A 21530-nucleotide genomic window follows, 5' to 3' on the forward strand; every position below is an offset into this window, starting at 1 on the left:
TTTTTTCAGTAAAAAAAAAAAAAAATCACCTGGCAATATGATTCTTTGGATGCATACGTTTATGGGGATACCATAAAAAAATTATATACAGACACACATATATATATGTATATACACACACACATTATATATACACACATACATATATATATTGTAAGGATTTCACTCACTCAGCTGCGACGGCTGACACTCAGGAGACGTGTTCCTTTAAAGTTCACTGGGTTTATTGCTTCATAAACCATGTGGCAAATAACAGAAAGCAAAATGGGCCTTTGGTTCAGGCAAAGAAAAGCAAGTGTCCAGTTCATCCGGCTCAGTCCTGAAGCCGTAACACACTCAGGAGGGTTTCACCTCCACACATATCTGCTGTGTAAAGGATTAGCCAGTCTTATAAAGAGCTAACCCCACCCAGTAACCCATCACATGATTAGCCATGTGGTCTGACATTACCACAGGTCCTGAAACACATATACAAGATTATGTGCAAGAAAGGAATACTCCGGGCTACATTACAGCAATCAGGCACTTATGTGGCACATACCTCCCATCGACCACAAACCCTTTAGCCATGCTACATACCTCCCCCCTCTGCCTAAAGCCGTGGGGCTTGGCACTTTCCCCCACTAAACAAGGGATTCTCGATAGGGCATCCGCATTACCGTGCAGCTTTCCGGCCCTATGTTCCACATGGAAACTGAAGTCCTGCAGGGCTAAGAACCAACGGGTGACTAGCATTTCTTCCTTTCGTTTCTCTCATCCACCTAAGCGGGGCATGGTCAGATACCAGTCTAAATTTACGTCCCAGCAGATAGTACCGCAATGTGTCCACTGCCCATTTTATGGCCAAGCACTCCTTCTCAACGACTGAGTAGTTCTTTTCAGATGAGGACAGCTTCCTACTCAGATAGAGAACAGGATGCTCCTCCCCATGTAGTTCTTGGGAAAGGACTGCTCCCACCCCAACATCTGAGGCATCTGTCTGAAGAATAAACTCTTTCTTGAAGTTTGGGGCCATCAGAACGGGTTGCTTACACAAAGCGTTTTTCATTTCTTGGAAGGCTGACTCTGTTTCTTCGGACCACTTAACCATTACTGATTTTGTCCCTTTTAGCAGGTCAGTCAGAGGCGCAGCCATCGTGGCGAAGTTTGGGATGAACCTCCTGTAATATCCCACGATTCCCAGGAAGGCTTTAACTTGTTTCTTGGAAACTGGTTTTGGCCATGTTTGGATTGCCTCCACTTTATTGATTTGGGGTTTTATTTCTCCATGACCCACTATGTATCCAAGGTACTTAGCTTCTTCTTTACCCAAGGAGCACTTCTTCGGGTTTATAGTAAATCCGGCCTCTCTTATAGCATCCAACACCGCTTGGACTTTCTCCAGATGACTCTCCCAGTCCGGGCTAAAGATGACGATATCATCTAGGTACGCAGCAGCGTAGGCCTTATGGGGTGCAAGGACTCTATCCATAGCCCTCTGGAAGGTCGCCGGAGCTCCCTGTAGGCCAAACGGCATCCGGGCATATTGGAAGCATCCATCAGGTGTCGAAAAGGCCGTCTTCTCCTTGGCTTCCTGTGCCATGGGGATCTGCCAATACCCCTTTGTCAAATCCAAGGTGGATATATATCTGGCGTGCCCAAGCCTTTCGATGAGCTCATCAATACGGGGCATGGGATAAGCGTCGAACTTGGAGACTTCATTCAACTTCCGATAGTCGTTGCAAAACCTCCACTCTCCATCAGGTTTTGGGACCAGGACAATTGGGCTCGACCAACCGCTCTTGGATTCCTCAATGACCCCAAGCCTCAACATACGCTCCACTTCCTTGGAGATAACTTCTCGACGAGCCTCAGGAATACGATAAGGTTTCACATTCACCCGCACATGTGGCTCTGTTAGGACCTCGTGCTCTATGACCTTCGTGTATCCTGGCAATTCTGAAAACAGGTCCCTGTTTTTCTGGAGTAACTCCCGGCACTGCTGTTTCTGGGTCTTTGATAGCGTCTCTGCTATAGTAACCGCTCCAACCTCACCTTCTGGGTTGCTTAACAATGATGGAGTTGCTGTCGGCTCTCTATCTTGCCATGGCTTGATGAGGTTGACATGGTAAACTTGGAATGGTTTCCGTCTTCCTGGTTGGTGAATTTTATAATTTACCTCACCAAGTTTCTCGACAACCTCATATGGCCCTTGCCATTTGGCCAAGAACTTGCTTTCCACCGTTGGAACTAACACAAGAACTCGGTCTCCCGGATTGAACTGCCTCACTCTTGCAGACCGGTTGTAGACCCTGGCCTGAGCTTCTTGTGCTTGGAGAAGGTGTTCTTTCACGATTGGCATCACCTTTGCAATCCTCTGCTGCATCAGGGCCACATGCTCAATGACGCTTCTGTGGGGTGTGACTTCGGCCTCCCAGGTTTCCTTGGCTATATCCAGGAGTCCTCGTGGATGTCGGCCATATAGAAGCTCAAACGGTGAGAACCCTGTGGAGGCCTGTGGAACTTCACGAATGGAAAACATCAGATAGGGTAAGAGACAATCCCAGTCTCTACCGTCTTTCTCTATAGCTTTTCTCAGCATGCTCTTTAGGGTCTTGTTAAACCTCTCAACAAGGCCATCTGACTGGGGATGGTACACCGAGGTCCTCAACTGGGAGATCTTCAGGGCTTTGCATAACTCCCTCATCACCTTGCTCATGAAAGGTGTACCCTGGTCAGTCAGGATCTCCTTTGGCAGACCTGTCCGGGAAAAGACATGGACCAACTCGCGGGCTATGCTTTTTGAGGAAGAATTTCTCAAGGGAATTGCCTCAGGATAGCGTGTGGCATAGTCCAGGATGACTAATATATACTGATGGCCCCGAGCTGATTTAACTAAGGGACCGACCAAGTCCATGGCAATTCTCTCGAACGGTACCTCAATAATGGGCAGTGGCACAAGGGGGTTCCGGAAATGAGGAGTAGGAGCAGTTAGCTGACATGTAGGGCAGGATCTGCAATAGTTCACTATTTCCCGGTGACACCCAGGCCAATAGAACCTCTGCACAACCCGTTCCTGCGTTTTTTCCACCCCCAGGTGTCCACCCAAGATGTGTGAATGGGCCATGTCCAACACTTTCCGTCTATACGGACCCGGCACTATCAACTGCTCTACCAACTCCTCCCGTATTTTCGTGACACGGTACAACAACTCCCCCCTCAACAGAAAATGGGGAAATCTTGTGTCTGCCCCCGGCTCCTGTACCACCCCGTCAATAACTGTGACATTATTAAAGGCTTCCCTCAGAGTGGGGTCCCTATGTTGGGCAGTCCCAAAATTTTCACCGGTAACTTCTAACTCCAGAATGTCAGATGTAGGGGATACTTCCTCCTCATCCCCAACCAGAACACAAAAAGGAAAACTGTCTGCCTCTGGGTGTGGTGATACCCTTCCAGGGTTCACTGGTTCCCTGCCAGGGAGCTCAGAACCATTTCCCCACAAATCCCAAAACAAACAGAAATCCCGGCCAATAATTATAGGGTGCAACAAGTCCTGAACCACGCCGACTATGTGGGACTCAGTGCCACATGCCGTTTCAATGTCCACCCTGGCCATAGGGTAGTCCTTTGCATCACCATGTATGCACCGCACTCCGACCTTCTTTCCTGGGAGCAGGTGGAGAGGAAAAGTGGCCCTCACCAGGGTCACTAGGCTCCCCGAGTCTAACAGTGCCGTTACTGCTCGACCGTTCACCTTTACGGGACACGCTTGAGGTCCCTCGTTGGATGGAGAGTTCACACTACAGGCTGGATACGCATAGTATGAACAACGGCGTCCCATGCTGCAGTCCATCTGCTCAGTGGTTTGGGAACAACGGGCAGCTATATGTCCTGGCTTGTGGCACCTCCAACAAATAATATCACCCGTGGGGACCTTGGGCACCACCTCCCCCGCCCTTTGTGACCTTGGACGCACCACCCCTTTTTGGGACTCAGCTGCCTTCTGGGACCCCCAGTACGGTATGGGCTGCCTCCCGAAGGAGCCTTCCAACCCTTGGTATCTCTCAACCAGTCCGATCAGCTCGTCGGCATTCTGGGGATCACCCTGGGCAACCCAAGACTGTATAGGCCTCGGGAGGGAATGGACAAACCGATCCATCATCACCCGTTCTACCATCTGTGCAGGCGCAGAGGATTCTGGCTGCAGCCATTTCTGGACCAGGTGCAACAGATCAAACATTTGGGAACGAGGTGGTTTGTCCCGGTGATAGCCCCAGGAGTGAACTCGCTGTGCCCTGACAGTCAGTGTCACCCCCAAACGTGCGAGAATCTCGGCTTTCAATTTGTGATACTCTTTGGCATCCTGCAAGGTCAAATCATAGTACGCCTTCTGGGGTTCTCCCATCAGGTATGGCGCAAGTACCTCTGCCCACTGCTCTGGCGGAAGTTTTTCCCTCTCAGCGACCCTCTCAAACACCGTCAGGAAGGCCTCAACATCATCCCCGGGAGTCATTTTCTGCAATGCGCGTCTTACCGTCTTCCGGACGTGGGTGTCATCAGCCAAACCTGGGGTTGGGGCGCTCGCCTTGCCCTGGATGGCGGTTGCCAGAAGCTGCATCTGCTGCTGATGCTCCTGCTGGCTCTGCTGCATCTGCTGCCGTTGCTCCTGCTGACTCTGCCGTTGCTCCTGCTGACTCTGCCGTTGCTCCTGCTGGCTCTGTTGTATCTGCTGCATCAACAGCCTGTTGGTCTCTTGCTGCCTTTGCTCCTGCTGGCTCTGCCTTTTCTCCTGCTGTGACTGCATCTGGACCAAGTGTTTCAGCAGGTCCTCCATTTTCTCCGGCAATGCTTGCTGGCTTGCAACAGCCTTGACCCAGGACATTCAAAAATAAACTCACGTCTCCGCTGGGAACGCTGCTCGCACGTCTACCACCAATTGTAGGGATTTCACTCACTCAGCTGCGACGGCTGACACTCAGGAGACGTGTTCCTTTAAAGTTCACTGGGTTTATTGCTTCATAAACCATGTGGCAAATAACAGAAAGCAAAATGGGCCTTTGGTTCAGGCAAAGAAAAGCAAGTGTCCAGTTCATCCGGCTCAGTCCTGAAGCCATAACACACTCAGGAGGGTTTCACCTCCACACATATCTGCTGTGTAAAGGATTAGCCAGTCTTATAAAGAGCTAACCCCACCCAGTAACCCATCACATGATTAGCCATGTGGTCTGACATCACCACAGGTCCTGAAACACATATACAAGATTATGTGCAAGAAAGGAATACTCCGGGCTACATTACAGCAACCAGGCACTTATGTGGCACATACCTCCCATCGACCACAAACCCTTTAGCCATGCTACAATATATATATATATATATATATATATAAACAAAATTATATTATATACAGACACACACATTATATATATATATATATATATATATATATATATATATATATATATATACATACATACATACACACACTTTGTATATAGCACCAGTACAGACATTTTTAGTTGCTACACCTCTCAACCAAAGTACTTAAGACTTCGCACATTGGCAAAGATGGCCTTGTTAAAAAACTACAACCAAGCACGAGAAAGAAAGAAGCCATCGCATAACTCCACCAACAGAAATCTAAAATAGCTATGGGTCTTGGAAGATGGCGCCACAAACCAATTTTTTATTTCTTGCAAAGTTTAGAATTTTTTTTTAAACCACTAAAATAATAATATTACAAAAAAAACTAAAAAAACTTGACACACGTCTGGAATCTCCATAATCGTACTGATCCAAAGAATCACGGTGCCAAGTCGTTTTATACCACAAATGAATGTGGTGAAAGCCAAAGAAGCAATGACAGAGCTGCATTTTTTTCCCAACCTTTTACTGCTCTTGGAAATTTTTGGAAATCTATTAAAAAGTATATCAAAAAGTGAATTGTATAAATCAAAATTACCACCCATCCTGCAAAGAACAAAGCTATCTCGACGGAAAAGTAAAAGTTAAGGCTCTAGGGGGGAGGGAGGAAAAAAGTGAATATGCAAAAATAAAAATTTGGCGGTGTCCTTAAAGGGTTAAAAGGGCGTGCCTTTGTGAAACAACCCCTATAAATGCATATATAGCACACTTGCCGGTAGACATTGAACTTATACAGTACATACATAGGGCTCAACTCAACTGCTAAAATAAGTTCTGATGGAAATTTGCCGGGAACCAGAAGAAAGTATAAATATGTATTTCCAACAAGAAGTGCTGATTAGCGGTGATACCGGGAGTAAATGTGACCCATTCAGGCGTCTTTCCACTATTTGCTTGGGTTGCGAGTGAACAGCTGCAATCACCCAGCTATTCAAACAGAAAGTGATAAGTCGGCAACAAGGCAAACAAGAAAGGAGTGGGAACCGAGACACTTTGTGTTCAACACAAGTCAGAATTATGCACAGAAGGCAGAGAAAGCGCAAGCGTTCTCATCACGGCTAGAGGCGAGAATCGGCAGAAAAAGGGGGCTAGATTTTAGGGGTTTTCTTGTAGACACTACGGGCATCATTAAGAGGTCTGTCTGGCGGTGGGGGTCTCACCAAGTATATGTGATCGCTAGAATAAGGTGGCATCATTTCACTTCCTATCCTAGGACCAGGGGTGTAACCAGGGCCGGACTGGCCATCATGCAATTCTGGCAAATGCCAGAAGGGCCTGTCTGATCATGGGCCACCTTGTCTGCCATGTTGTTAGCAGAATCAGTGTTCTCAAGATACCCATACTGTTAAGAATTGTGATGGAGCACAAAGTCGCTGACTCCATCACTTACCCCAACAGACCACCGGTATCATTAGAAATATTGGTCTTGTAGAAAACCTTCCTTTCCTCCATCCAGGGTAATATTAGTAATATGTCCCATCTGGTGCTTGAGGACGGGGACAACATGGGCCTGTGTGATTTCAAATGCCAGGGCTGGGTGTAACTATATTGGGTGAGGGGTTGTAGTTCTGAAGCCTGGGGGGGGGGGGGGGGGGGGATAGGGTCCATAAGATATTGTTGAAAAACAGAAGATCATGGCACTACTGTATGGACCAGAAAGAAGATCTCGGTTGTATTGTAATTCAAATATTTAAAAAAAATCAACGTTTCGGTCAACCAGACCTTCATCAGAGCAATGCGGTTTACTTTAGGAGTGCGAATACGACTCGATATACAAATTCATCGTAGCAAATCACTCCATTGCGTCAGATTTGTGTTTCCTAGTTCGTGTACCCACTTCTAAAGTAATCCGCATTATTCTGATGAAGGTCTGGTTGACTGAAACGTTAACTTATTTAATGCATTGGATTACAATAAAAACTATATCCACTACTGGTCCATATAGGAGTGACGGGAGCTTCTATTTTTCATGAATATTGGAGTAATACCCTATCTGCGCACCCTTCACTCGGTAGAGTAATCTGTAACGCCTTGAAGTCAAAAGGTACCGTTGAAAAATAAAAGCTCCCGGCACTACTATATGGATGAGTAGTAACTAGAGAGTTTACTGTAATCAATGCATTAAAGAATTAACGTTTCAGTTAACCAGGCCTTCATCAGAATAATGCGGATTGCTTTAGAAGAGAGTATACAAGTTGGCACGCGAAACCGTCACAGTACATCCCTCCATTGCGACTGATTGGCGCTCCTGAGTCACTTAGCCTAGTGATGTTTAACGTCCCGAAGTCAAAAGGTATTGTTGGACCATAAGTGAAGGCCCTGTTGGAGATTCTGCTCTTAGGCGTATTAACATCAAGGCCGGACAATGTCATTGAGCTTTTGCCAAGGTTGAATGTGACTCTTGGGCCACCAGAACGTGGCAGCTTTAGATATTATGGCGTCCAAAGGTTCCTATTGTATCTGGGATTTTATGTGAGAAAATCGATTGGCCCATGTACTATTGTCTGCCCTATGTAGTTTCAGGTGTATAGTAGTTGTAGACTCTTCCTTCCTCACTCCCAAGGCTCAAACTGGTTGTCAGAAGATGTATGTTCCAGTCCGAATTTGGGCATGTTCATAGAATACCCTATAAGTGCTTTATTATTGGCGTCCATTGGCGGTATTGGTGTCTTCTTAGGCTCTAGTGGGCAGCCAAGAGTTAAGTTAAAGGGGCTTCCGGGGATTTTGTTTCAAAATTGTCAAAGACCTGGGAATGTTTTTAACTAAAAAAAATAATTACTTTCCCATTGAATCCTCCATCGATCTATTGGTTCCGGCCATGTCTGCACTGATGACAACCGGCCCATTATTTAATTGGATGCTGCAGCCAATCAAGGTTTTCATCAGGGACATTTGCATGTACAGCATGTGACCACTGAGGCCGATCATTGGCTGCAGTGGTCACATGAAAAATGAAGGGGATGGCATAACTGCAGGGCTGGAAGGGACCACCGCAACCAAGGTTCTGGATACAATGAAGACATGATTATTTCTTCATTTCCTAACATTCGCTGTTCTTTGACACATATCACCGGATTATTGATTTGAATAAAAGGTGAATTTGAAGTTCTGTATTACAAAAATAAAGCTAAAATGCATCAAAATGCATAACGTGGAGTGCACCATTAAAAAGGCACACACTGGCCATGGAAAAACAATGATTTCTACATATGTTTGTGATTGCTTACATTAAAGAAATTGCACTAAGTTTCAGTCTGCAGTTTTCATTCATTCATTTTCAGCTTGGTCCAAGTTTCAGATTGTTCTCTTATGGGAGTGTCACTCCCAGTAATATAGGTTGGATGTGAGTTTTTTTAAGCTATTCAACTTGCTCTAAGTTTAAGATTGTTCTCTTATGTGAGTGTCTCTTCCAGTAATATAGGTTGGATGTGAGGCTTTTTTAAGCTTTTGAGCATGCTCTAAGTTTCAGATTGTTCTCTTATGGGAGTGTCTCTCCCAGCAATATAGGTTGGATGTGAGTTTTTTTAAAGCTTTTCAGCTTGCTCTAAGTTTCAGATTGTTTTTTTTATGGGAGTGTCTCTCCCAGTAATATAGGTTGGATGTGAGGTTTTTTTTAAGCTTTTCAGCTTGCTCTAAGTTTCAGATTGTTCTCTTATGGGAGTGTCTCTCCCAGTAATATAGGTTGGATGTGAGTTTTTTTTAAAGCTATTCAGCTTGCTCTAAGTTTCAGATTGTTCTCTTATGGGAGTGTCTCTCCCAGTAATATAGGTTGGATGTGAGGTTTTTTTTAAGCTTTTCAGCTTGCTCTAAGTTTCAGATTGTTCTCTTATGGGAGTGTCTCTCCCAGTAATATAGGATGGATGCGAGGTCTGTTTCTCTCTCAGTAATATAGGTCAGATGAGAGGTTTCTATTTGTACCGAAAGTACTGCGCTTTTCACTTGCTTTCTTGTCCAATACTGCTTTTTCTGCCTATTCATATACTTTCCTCCTTGTCCACATCCTATATTATCTGCTCTCCATATATCTTTAGATACTTCCTCCCTATCCACTACCGATCTGTGTACTGCCTGCTGCTATCTCCGACATAAAAAAGTGAGGGTAAAGCAGATGGAGCAGTCAGGAGCAAGAGCTCTGACCAGTTCTATCAGTTTTGCAAAAGTACTGAACTAGATAAAGAACTAAAACACTATTCATCAGCAAGATGGAAGAACATTTTTAACGATGACTATATAGAAATGTAATAATCCTTGCATTCGGGAACTATACAAACAATAATAAAAAAAAAAGGATGCGCAAAGTTGTGCATAGCCTTTATGTGATGTGAATGCCGGGATATAGAGATCTGTATCAAAAAGTCTATTAAAGGGGTTGTTCCGGAGTCACAACTTATTACCCTTTCTGTGGATAGGTGGTAAGTTATTGATCATAGCATTCTCGCCCGATCACAAGAGTGGGGGGTCCGGAGGTCCATGTGTGACTGGGGCCTCTAAACTATCTAAATATCCATTTTCTATAGCAAAAGTTTAATTTCCCACACTTTCCACTTTAGTTTTGAGAATGAAAAAGTTCTTGAAAAAAATTAAATAAATAAAACCAGAAGTTTCTTGGCCTAACTCCTGATTCCGTCCGCCGGCACATTAGGCGCTCCAAGGAGACACGGACGGGGATGCAAAGCACTCTAGGGAGCAGTTCAAGGGAAAGGCTTCGCTTTTAACTTTGGCAAGTGCACAACGTGGCGATACACTCCATAACGGGTTGTTTTGTGCGTCTTTTCACTTCTGATGTTCTCGGCAGGGGTTAAGAGGCGAGTCTTTGTGCCTTTGCTGGTTTCGGAGATCGGCGGATTACCTAATTTTGGTAATTGGAGACCAGATTAACATAATAAAGGGAACGCACTTAAACATGGCTGAATATGTATATGTGGCATTATAAATTAAAGGGGTGTTCCCATCTTCATTCTTCAGGAGCTCATCGCTCCCTTGCCTGTTGTCTTCCTTCTTCCCGAGGGGGCGGTAGACTTTCTGACTCACCGAGCACAGGCAGCGTTTACTTCTGTAGCAGCGATCCAGCGAGCTTCAGAGCAGCGCTTACAAGCTATAGAACTTGTAAGCGCTGGGCTCCTCGCCTGGCAAACTGGCCGCCGGCATTCTAGGCAACGAGCTGTAACTCAAAGAATTCAAAATCCCTCAATTCTTCACAACAGAGAAGATTTATGAGAAATTGCAAAGTTGCTTATTCTTACAAGAACTTTGCAATTTTCCCCATTGAGTATGATGAGACAACCCCTTTAAGGTTTCTGTATAAATACAGCCATAAGGTTTGCGCTAACATTTTGATGTGTACTAGGGCGACATTTTTTGGCAAGTTTTTCCCGCATAGTTAACATAATAAAGGTTCGTGCAGGTGTCTGTGTTATCGGTCTGAGTGTGAGCCGACAACACGTAAAATCGCACACGGACCTATGTTCTGCTATGGGGCCATGCATAGATCAGATTTTTTTTTTTTATGTCAGATTTTTTTTTATATCAAAATTTTTCTTTTTTTTTTTTTGTATCCAATTTTTTTATGTCCAATTTTTTTTATATCCAATTTTTTATATACGATTTTTTTTTATATACGATTTTTTAATATGATTATTTTATATTTAATCTTTTTTGTCCAATTTTTCTTACCGGAATATCCAATGTTTTTTTATATTCGATTTTTTTTATATACAATTTTTTAAATTGTTTTTATATTTAATTTTTTTTAATATACAATTTTGCATGTGATTTTTTGTATATGACTTTTTTATTTAGGATTTTTTTACATACGATTTTTTTATATGATTATTTTATATCTAATCTTTTTTGCCCAATTTTTCTTATATCCAATGTTTTTTATATACAATATTTTTTTATATACAATTTTTTTTATATTGTTTTTATATTTAATTTTTTATAATATACAATTTTGCATGTGATTTTTTTGTATATGATTTTTTTTATATAGGACTTTTTTCATATACGATTTTTTTATATCCCATTTTTTTTACATCCGATTTTTTTATATTTAATTTTTTTGATCCAATTTTGCACGTGATTTTTTTGCATACGATTTTTTTTATATAGGTCTTTTGTTATATACTTTTTTTTATATATACAATTTTTATATACGATTTTTTGATATTTAATTTTTTTATATACCATTTTTTTTTATACGATCTTTTCCTTGGACAGAGGGTAAAAAAAATTGCTCCATGTCAGAGTTTGATCCGATATTTGGAGCGCACTCGGCCATGCAAGTCAACGTGTCCATGGAAAAAAGGAATACACCCGAGTGCGGTCCGATTTCCACGGACTCACAGAACCGAGATGATGGGGACTTTTTTTTCTCTGTATTTTCTCCTCATCCGAGACAATCAGATCGCACTATGGTCATTTGCATAATTGGCCAGATTCTTCCGGATGAGAGAATATTCGCTTGTCTCTACCTGCCCGAAGACTATATAAATAAAAATGAACGGTTTCAAGAGGTGAAAAGGAACAAAGCACGGCGGTACATGTACTAAAATCCGCTTAGTTGGATGTTGCTTTGTATATATGGAGGTTTGCGGATTTTAGTAAAGGGGCGATCATGAGTTCCAATGAGCACGGTGTCAAGGTGCAAACAATCGGAGTTATAAAGTATGAACACAAGGGAATTATGTTAAGATCATTATGGTCATGGTTACTTTACCATTTTGGAGATTCTATATTAAAGGGAATCGGTCAGCAAGCTTTTGCTATCTAATCTGGCAGCATGATGTAGGAGCAGAGACCCTGATTCCAGCGATGTGTCACTTAGTTTACTGGGTGCAGCAGTTGTGATACAGTCACTGTTTTCTCTGCTGCAGATCTAGCAGAGCTCAGAATGCCGAGCTCTGTATAACCCCGCCCACATCACTGATTGTCAGATTTCTGTGTACACTGAATATTGACAGAAAGCTGCCAATCAGTGGTGGGGCGTGGCTGGACTAGGAGGCAGGAGATACTTAGTCCTCTAGTGATAATCTCCTGCTAATAAAACACTAATTGTATTGAAGCAGAAAAACACAGCCCAGTAAGTGACACAATGCTGGAATTGGGGTCTCCACCCCTACATTGCGCTGCTCTTAGATTACATAGCAAAACATGCTGACAGATTCCCTTTAAAGGGGATCTGTCAGCAGGATTTCACTATCCCAAACAATTTATAGTTGCATGTAGCTGTTTCAAAGTCAACTCCAGTAACACCTTATCATGGGCAGAACGTTCCTCCATTACTGAGAAATCAGTGGATTAATCGATCTGCAACGGAGGATAAAGAGCTACTGTAGATCTGAAGCCTCGGTCACTCCAGCTCTATTCCCGGCTTACAGATCCTTTACTTGAAGTCACACAGTATAGAGGCTGTCAGTCAAACAGGAGGAGGTGGTGGAACTGGGGCGGGGAATAGAGCTGGAGTGACGGAGGCTTCAGATCTACAAATAGTTTTTCAGCTTCATTTGCATTTATATTCAAACGCCGATTTCTCAGTGACGGAGGAACGGACTGATCATGGAAAAATAATCCGGGACTTGTCTTTGAAAGAGCCACATGCTAATATGAATAGTTTAGGGGGGGGGGTAAAATCCTGCTGACGGATTCAGTTTAAACCCAGTTGCACAATCAAGGAGCTTCCAGAATAGATCAGTGAATTTGGAGTCAATTTTGAAATTTCGTGATCGGATATAGAAAGTAACATGTGCGGAATAACAATAATTTGCATTTCATCTCGCGCTGACGTATTCCACAGCGCCGTTCTCCGCGGGGCGCACAAACTCTCCGGGGGCCAATTTCAGAAGCAGAAAATATGTGTAAAGACGCAAGAAATAAACACTGGTTTAATAAAAGAAAGCTAGTGATGAGGATGAAGAAACTAAAGGCTACTGCTGGAAAAAGTGTTCTTTGTCCATTTATTCAGCAACAAAGGTTCTAATAAGTTAATTAACTTAAATGATTTTTTTTTTTTTTATGCCAGCTTTTTTTGACTTTTATTTTAGTACTTAGGCTCTTTCTCTAAAGATCAGTTGTCTCCGTGTTACCGGGTAGAGACCAGCTGCTATGGTGTCTCCCATACACACACACACAGACATGAAGGATCCCTGCTCTCCTGCCTCTATGTAGTACATATTCAGACGTTATTCAGCAGTACTGAGCATTGTGGCTGTGAATCCAGCACTAAAGTGAAACACAGATGACGAAAGCTGCCTGTGTGTCTCACTCCTCCCATTCTCCTCTCTATAAAGAATGATAGAAGGTGCAAAAAAGACACGCGCCTGTGCTGGGAGTCCATCTAGCTGTGACAAAGATGGATTACAATGTTTGTTTGTTTTTTTTCCCCCCAGAGTGGATAATGGGTTTGGGAAATCGGGGAAAGTGGATGCTCATAAGTGGAGAAAGGAGCTGATTTTTCGAATAAAATATCTTGTCTGTACAAGTCCCCTCTATAAGTTGTAAAGCGCTGCGGAATATGTTGGCGCTATATAAATAAAAATTATTATTATTATTATTACAAAGTTTTTTTATATTCTCTCGTATTGTTGATTTATCCATTTTATTTTTTTTAATGACTGCGACCGTTTCACTTTCTTGACGTCGATCTCTTAAAGGGGTTGTGAAGTTATCCCCTATACATGTTCTATATTAGGTATTTCCTAAATTAACAGATTGAATGAGAAATGTATATTTAAAGAATTCTATGCCAGAGCTGCTACAGAATATCAGAGTCCAAACCTCTGATGCTGCTTTTTAGCGAAGTCCTTTTTGAAACGCATGGGGACGTTTCGCATTATTCAATTCAATTAGAGTTCAAAAAGAGGTTCTGCAGCAGCTGAGGGGCGTATTTTAAGGCCTAATAACGCTCCAAGTACTGCGGGAACGTCCAGAAATTGGTGAGAAATTTCCATGGCCTTTGGTGCCCTCTAGTGGCTAAGTGAGAGTATTACCCAGATGGTTTTTTCATTCTATTTGTTATATATAACGCATGAAAAAAAATAAAAATCACGGACCAGAAGTTTTTCCTTTGACAAACTCGGGAATCAGAACACACTTTTTTTATGCAAACAAACCAAATAAGCCTCATTACAAAAAAAAAAAAAACAGGAACTTTAAGGCCATGTTCACACGTTGCCTTTTTCTCTGCAGGCATAACCCGCTCTCTCGGCAGTAAAGAAGCTGCTTACAAAAATCAGGTTTTGCAGAGTTTTTATTGTCCCTTGTCCATACCCCCCCCCCCCCAAAAAAAAAAAAGAAAACAAAAAAAAAACGATGCAACTTTGTTAGGTTTTTGCACCAAAAACACAGCAAAACCCGACACCTGCGTTTTTTTGCTACGTTTTTGTACTTACCCATTGCTTTCTATGGGTGAAAAAAAAACGCTGCAAAAATATTGAAATAACGCCGAAAGAAGCGACATGCTGCAGTTTGCAAAAACGCAGCAGTTTTCCAAATCAGTCAGAAGAAAAAAAAAACAATATGTGTGCATGAGATTTGTGAAATCCTGTAGCTTTTGCTGGTACTGTAAAACGCAGCTTAAAATTTCCATAAAAAAAAAACAGCAAAAAAAAATCACAGCAAAAAATGCAACATGTGAACATAACCCAAGGCCCTTTATTGTAAGTGGTGATCCTTTATGTCAATATTGACTCTTTAAAGAGTCACATGACTTCGGATTCCAATAAACCGCAAAGGGTGTTAGTCCTCTAATAAAAGATTGACCCCATAAAAAAATCTAAGTATATATAATGCAATAATGGGAGTCAAACACAGGGGGTCCTTAAAGGCACAAGGAGTACAGCTAAAAGTATTCCTATGCTACTTAAAGGGGAAGATGCCGCATTCTATTTAGTTCCAGCTTCCAGGAAAGTTGGCATTTGCCTTAAAATATTTACTCTTTGACTCAATTGATATTTTTTTGGGGAACGTCTGAATTTAAAGGGTTCGAAAAACACTTCTGATCCCTTCCAAAAACTGCGGCATCAGTGGAATTCAGCCACGAGATCCAACGCAAGATGCGCACAGGCGCGGAGCAGTTTTTTTTTTCCTTAGGAGAAAGCAACAATCTTTTTTATTTTTTTCTAATTCTCGGTATCAGTTTTGAACTCGTAGAATACACTTCATGTTTCTTCATATGTTTCTTATATCCGGACCGTAGGTGTACAGATCAGAGAGATTGTAGGGTTGGATACTTTGTGAATAAGGATCGTTATTGGCACATGAGTTAGACGGATATTAAATATTAATCTTTATATATATATATTCACACAATAAAAGTATTCACCCTAGTGAAAGAAGTTGCACCCACCTTACCACTGATGTCATTAATCGCTACATGAACAAAAATAGATGCTTCTTCCATACCTTCCAGGTATACGTGGCGATAACCTACGGGAAACGGGAGAAAAATGGTTATTTCAATGGTGGTTAAGCTATAGCTGACTATTTAATTTACATGTATCTACATCAGTACGTTGTCCCCTGAAACTACAGATTTACGGAATTTTAGTTTATTAAAATAGAAGATGTATACAGTGTATATATATATATATATATATATATATATATATATATATATATATATACTGATTCCTATTTATGCTCAATGCTCATAACCTTCCTTGCATTCCGCCATATTGGAGGCAGACGTTACCTTCCGGTATTGTCTGCACAGACCGCTCCCCGGACTGTATGTGTTCTGTGACTGCTGCAATGAATGGAAGATCACCGATGTACAGAATTGGTGATAAGTAGATGATTTGCTAAGTGTCCGATTCTGGGCCATCAACTATGCGAAAAAGGGTCCCAAAAAGTCCCTTATCGCGTATACATGACCTCGTAGTGGTGGTCACAGATGCGCATAGCCTCCCCATTCATACTGGGAATCAGGACCACCTGTTGATGGGGGACACTGTGGTCATATAGGTATTATCCTATCATACTGAGATAATCCTCTGCTAACCCTGACCCAATCTACACAGCAAAGCAGGAAGCATTGGATTGTGTGTGCGCCAGTGGCCAGTATAAAACGGTAAAGCTCATCTTTATATAATATCTTTGAAGTTTTATACTGGTCAATGGCGCACATGCAATCCAACACTTCCTGTTTTCTGCAGCTGACATGTCGGCTTCACTGTACAGATTGGGTCAGGGTCAGCAGAGGATTGTATGACAGCTTTACTGTACTGATAGATCCCAAGATAAAGCATATATATATATATATATATATATATATATATATATATATCTAGTCCCATAAATGTAAAATTCATCAGATAATTTTTTTTTAATACTACTATGTAAATAGTTGTACGCAATTTGTAACTTTTTTCTTTTCATGGCAAGAAATCTGATAGAGATGATTTGATAAGACTGGTTTTTCATACATACATATACACATATATACATATATATTTTAAATGCAACACTGCTGTAACTTGTACACGCAGCTTAAAAACTGTTGGTCATGCCGCCTTTGTGCACCCATGCCCACTTTCTCAACGCTTGACAAGCACATTGCATAAAGCAAAAATGTTGCACAATTTGCACCTTTAAGCGCAAATTGCATTTAATAAATATTTGCTAATATTAAAGAAATCTCCCCAAATCTCCATTTTAATAATACATCATATTTAGATTGTACTTTCTTCCTAAAAACGAAAAGATAATGTGAACTCATAAAGAGAATCTATCTCCAGGTTTTTGCTATGTAATCTAACACCACAATGATGTAGGGACAGAGACCCTGATTCCAGTGATGTATCACTTAGTTTACTGGGCTGTGATAAAATCACACTTTTCTCTTCTGCAGATCTGGCAGAGTTTGGAATGCTGAGCCTCGTATAACCCCACCCACATCACTGATTGGCTGCTTTCTGTGTACACTGTATGTTGACATAAAGCAGCCAATCAGTGGTGGGGGTGTGGTTGGACTAGGAAACTTAAAACACCTAGTCCTGTAGTGATAATCTCCTGCTGATAAAACACAGATTTTATTGAAACCACAGCTCACAGCCTAGTAAGTAACACATCAATGGAATCAGAGACTCTGCCCCTTCAGATGCCCTCATGCTGCTCTCAGATTACATAGCAAAAACCTGGTAACAGATTCTCGACCACATCAATGATTGGCAGCTGCTGTACAATGCATCAGTGGTGGAAGTGTGGTTGGACCAGGTGGAACAAGACACCTACTCTGCTAGTGATAATCTCCTGCTAATAAAACACTGATTTTATTAACACAGAAAAACACAGCCTAGTAAGTGACACACTGCTGGAATCACTGGAATCAGAGCCTCTGCCCCTCTATCATGCTGCTCTCCGATTACATAGCCAAAACCTGCTGACAGATTTCTTTAAAAGTATCATAATCCTGACGTTTCCTCACATTTAAAGAGGCTCCGTTAATAAAACTCACAATGAGCAAATTACCTGGCATCATACTGCTCAATGAAATTGTTCTCTGCCCAATAAAGTCTCGCCCTATTGGATCGTGATCCCAGACAAGGAAGCGAATAAGAGAGACCTCCGGCATGTTCACGGTAAACACCAACGTTTCCTCCCACATTGGGTTGAAACCTACGGATAAAAGTTTACAAAAATCTTACATTTGTTTTCTATCATCCTGTTGAATTAAATGGGTTTTTTTTTTTACCGCACAAATAATAATTAAAATGACGCCCAGATAATTAGTGGACGCAAAGAATACAAAGAGGGTGGTGCAAAAGTAAAAACATTACATAGTAACATAGTTAGTAAGGCCGAAAAAAGACATTTGTCCATCCAGTTCAGCCTATATTCCATCATAATAAATCCCCAGATCTACGTCCTTCTACAGAACCTAATAATTGTATGATACAATATTGTTCTGCTCCAGGAAGACATCCAGGCCTCTCTTGAACCCCTCGACTGAGTTCGCCATCACCACCTCCTCAGGCAAGCAATTCCAGATTCTCACTGCCCTAACAGTAAAGAATCCTCTTCTATGTTGGTGGAAAAACCTTCTCTCCTCCAGACGCAAAGAATGCCCCCTTGTGCCCGTCACCTTCCTTGGTATAAACAGATCCTCAGCAAGATATTTGTATTGTCCCCTTATATACTTATACATGGTTATTAGATCGTCCCTCAGTCGTCTTTTTTCTAGACTAAATAATCCTAATTTCGCTAATCTATCTGGGTATTGTAGTTCTCCTATCCCCTTTATTAATTTTGTTGCCCTCCTTTGTACTCTCTCTAGTTCCATTATATCCTTCCTGAGCACCGGTGCCCAAAACTGGACACAGTACTCCATGTGCGGTCTAACTAGGGATTTGTACAGAGGCAGTATAATGCTCTCATCATGTGTATCCAGACCTCTTTTAATGCACCCCATGATCCTGTTTGCCTTGGCAGCTGCTGCCTGGCACTGGCTGCTCCAGGTAAGTTTATCATTAACTAGGATCCCCAAGTCCTTCTCCCTGTCAGATTTACCCAGTGGTTTCCCGTTCAGTGTGTAATGGTGATATTGATTCCCTCTTCCCATGTGTATAACCTTACATTTATCATTGTTAAACCTCATCTGCCACCTTTCAGCCCAAGTTTCCAACTTATCCAGATCCATCTGTAGCAGAATACTATCTTCTCTTGTATTAACTGCTTTACATAGTTTTGTATCATCTGCAAATATCGATATTTTACTGTGTAAACCTTCTACCAGATTATTAATGAATATGCTGAAGAGAACAGGTCCCAATACTGACCCCTGCGGTACCCCACTGGTCACAGCGACCCAGTTAGAGACTATACCATTTATAACCACCCTCTGCTTTCTATCACTAAGCCAGTTACTAACCCATTTACACACATTTTCCCCCAGACCAAGCATTCTCATTTTGTGTACCAACCTCTTGTGCGGCACGGTATCAAACGCTTTGGAAAAATCGAGATATACCACGTCCAATGACTCACCGTGGTCCAGTCTATAGCTTACCTCTTCATAAAAACTGATTAGATTGGTTTGACAGGAGCGATTTCTCATAAACCCATGCTGATATGGAGTTAAACAGTTATTCTCATTGAGATAATCCAGAATAACATCCCTCAGAAACCCTTCAAATATTTTACCAACAATAGAGGTTAGACTTACTGGCCTATAATTTCCAGGATCACTTTTAGAGCCCTTTTTGAATATTGGCACCACATTTGCTATGCGCCAGTCCTGCGGAACAGACCCCGTCGCTATAGAGTCACTAAAAATAAGAAATAATGGTTTATCTATTACATTACTTAGTTCTCTTAGTACTCGTGGGTGTATGCCATCCGGACCCGGAGATTTATCTATTTTAATCTTATTTAGCCGGTTTCGCACCTCTTCTTGGGTTAGATTGGTGACCCTTAATATAGGGTTTTCATTGTTTCTTGGGATTTCACCTAGCATTTCATTTTCCACCGTGAATACCGTGGAGAAGAAGGTGTTTAATATGTTAGCTTTTTCCTCGTCATCTACAACCATTCTTTCCTCACTATTTTTTAAGGGGCCTACATTTTCAGTTTTTATTCTTTTACTATTGATATAGTTGAAGAACAGTTTGGGATTAGTTTTACTCTCCTTAGCAATGTGCTTCTCTGTTTCCTTTTTGGCAGCTTTAATTAGTTTTTTAGATAAAGTATTTTTCTCCCTATAGTTTTTTAGAGCTTCAATGGTGCCATCCTGCTTTAGTAGTGCAAATGCTTTCTTTTTACTGTTAATTGCCTGTCTTACTTCTTTGTTTAGCCACATTGGGTTTTTCCTATTTCTAGTCCTTTTATTCCCACAAGGATGTTCTTAAACATTTCCCATTTATTATCTGTATTCTTATTTCTGAGGATATTGTCCCAGTCTACCAGATTAAGGTAAAAACAGGTAAAAAGTAAAAACGATACTTTGAACACTTTTTGTAACTTTGTGCAGCTCACTTTACTTTGTTGTAGGGTTTTAGAATTACATGAAGATTTTCTTCTCTGCTCACATCCAAAGCTGTGGTTGTCATCCTATTAAAGTGACGGCGCATTGTGAAGGGGCAAATAAAATCTTGCAATTTGAACTGTGTGTGTATGAATGAAGACAAAACGCAATAAAGATTGTGACAGATAGAAGCTGCACTGTTGATTTTGAATCATCCAGCAACTATAGGGGTGAAAATGGTTATAGCAGACAGGGAGTGGTTAGCTCAGCCCCAGGGGATACTGGGAAAGTTGTTATTGTGTCCTGGACATCCAAGAGTAAGTTGTGTCCTATAGAGTCTCCTGTCAGACTGAAATCAAACACGGAAGTGATTGCTGTAATCATAGAAGCAGTCAGGACAGCCAGGAGCATCTTTATTAGCTAAAGACAGAAGTGAGCGAGCTACAGCACCGGACTCATCCCCCTCCCCTTCATCTCATTGCATGAGCAAGGTACAGTTCTGCTTAGGTTAAGAGTAGATGCTGTGATGAGAAGTTATGTGTGAAGAGACTTTCATATATACGTGGATGAAGCATTGCGTGAAGAGAAGTGATTCTCTGTGATGAAAAGAAGCTTAAATAAAACCCCAGTGATCAGCTCAGCTCAGAACTGTGTCATAGCTGTGTGCCTGTAAACCTTTACCTCCCCACTACTATGAAAATTATAATTAATGGTCGCCCCGAGTAAGATTTCCACAGGATTCCAAAAAGAACTCATGTTTCCTCTGTATCAACTTCATATATCGTGTGGTGTACATGCAACAAGATATTCACAGCAGCGCAAGGAAAGCGGAATCAAATGTCCCATATGTAAAAGGTATAAAAGCAGCAAATATTTGGAATTATCTTACCGTTGTCATCTACGACCCGGGTTTGCTCCTTGTAGCAGTCTACAGATAAACCGATGAGCTCAACTTCGACAAAAGGATCAATGATCTAGAAGAGAAGAAACATACTATAGACATCAGATATAGGCGGCAAGATCTGCGGCACCTACATGGCCATGTTTTTGATCCTTATTTTCGCTATATATTTCTTGGCAAAATTAGGATGGTTCCCAACCCTTCCATTTTTTCTGGGTTCTGCATTCTCTATGTCCCTGTGAGATTCTCTGTCCTGTACCATCTCCT

At 41.8% G+C, this 21530-nt stretch overlaps 1 protein-coding gene across 1 annotated transcript in view; it reads right to left on the bottom strand.

The window, feature by feature from the left end:
• PLCH2 (phospholipase C eta 2) overlaps nucleotides 1-21530 on the bottom strand; it is a 770253-nt gene that overhangs the window by 23497 nt on the left and 725226 nt on the right. The window contains exons 20-22 of the mRNA XM_069741627.1: nucleotides 21252-21336; nucleotides 17872-18018; nucleotides 15749-15828 (exon numbers count right to left, since the gene is read on the bottom strand). Of these exons, the coding sequence (XP_069597728.1) occupies nucleotides 15749-15828; nucleotides 17872-18018; nucleotides 21252-21336 (312 nt within the window). The remainder of the gene's footprint in view (nucleotides 1-15748; nucleotides 15829-17871; nucleotides 18019-21251; nucleotides 21337-21530) is intronic.

This window comes from Ranitomeya imitator, chromosome 10 (assembly GCF_032444005.1).
Source record: "Ranitomeya imitator isolate aRanImi1 chromosome 10, aRanImi1.pri, whole genome shotgun sequence".
In the NCBI taxonomy this organism is placed as follows: Eukaryota; Metazoa; Chordata; class Amphibia; order Anura; family Dendrobatidae; genus Ranitomeya; species Ranitomeya imitator.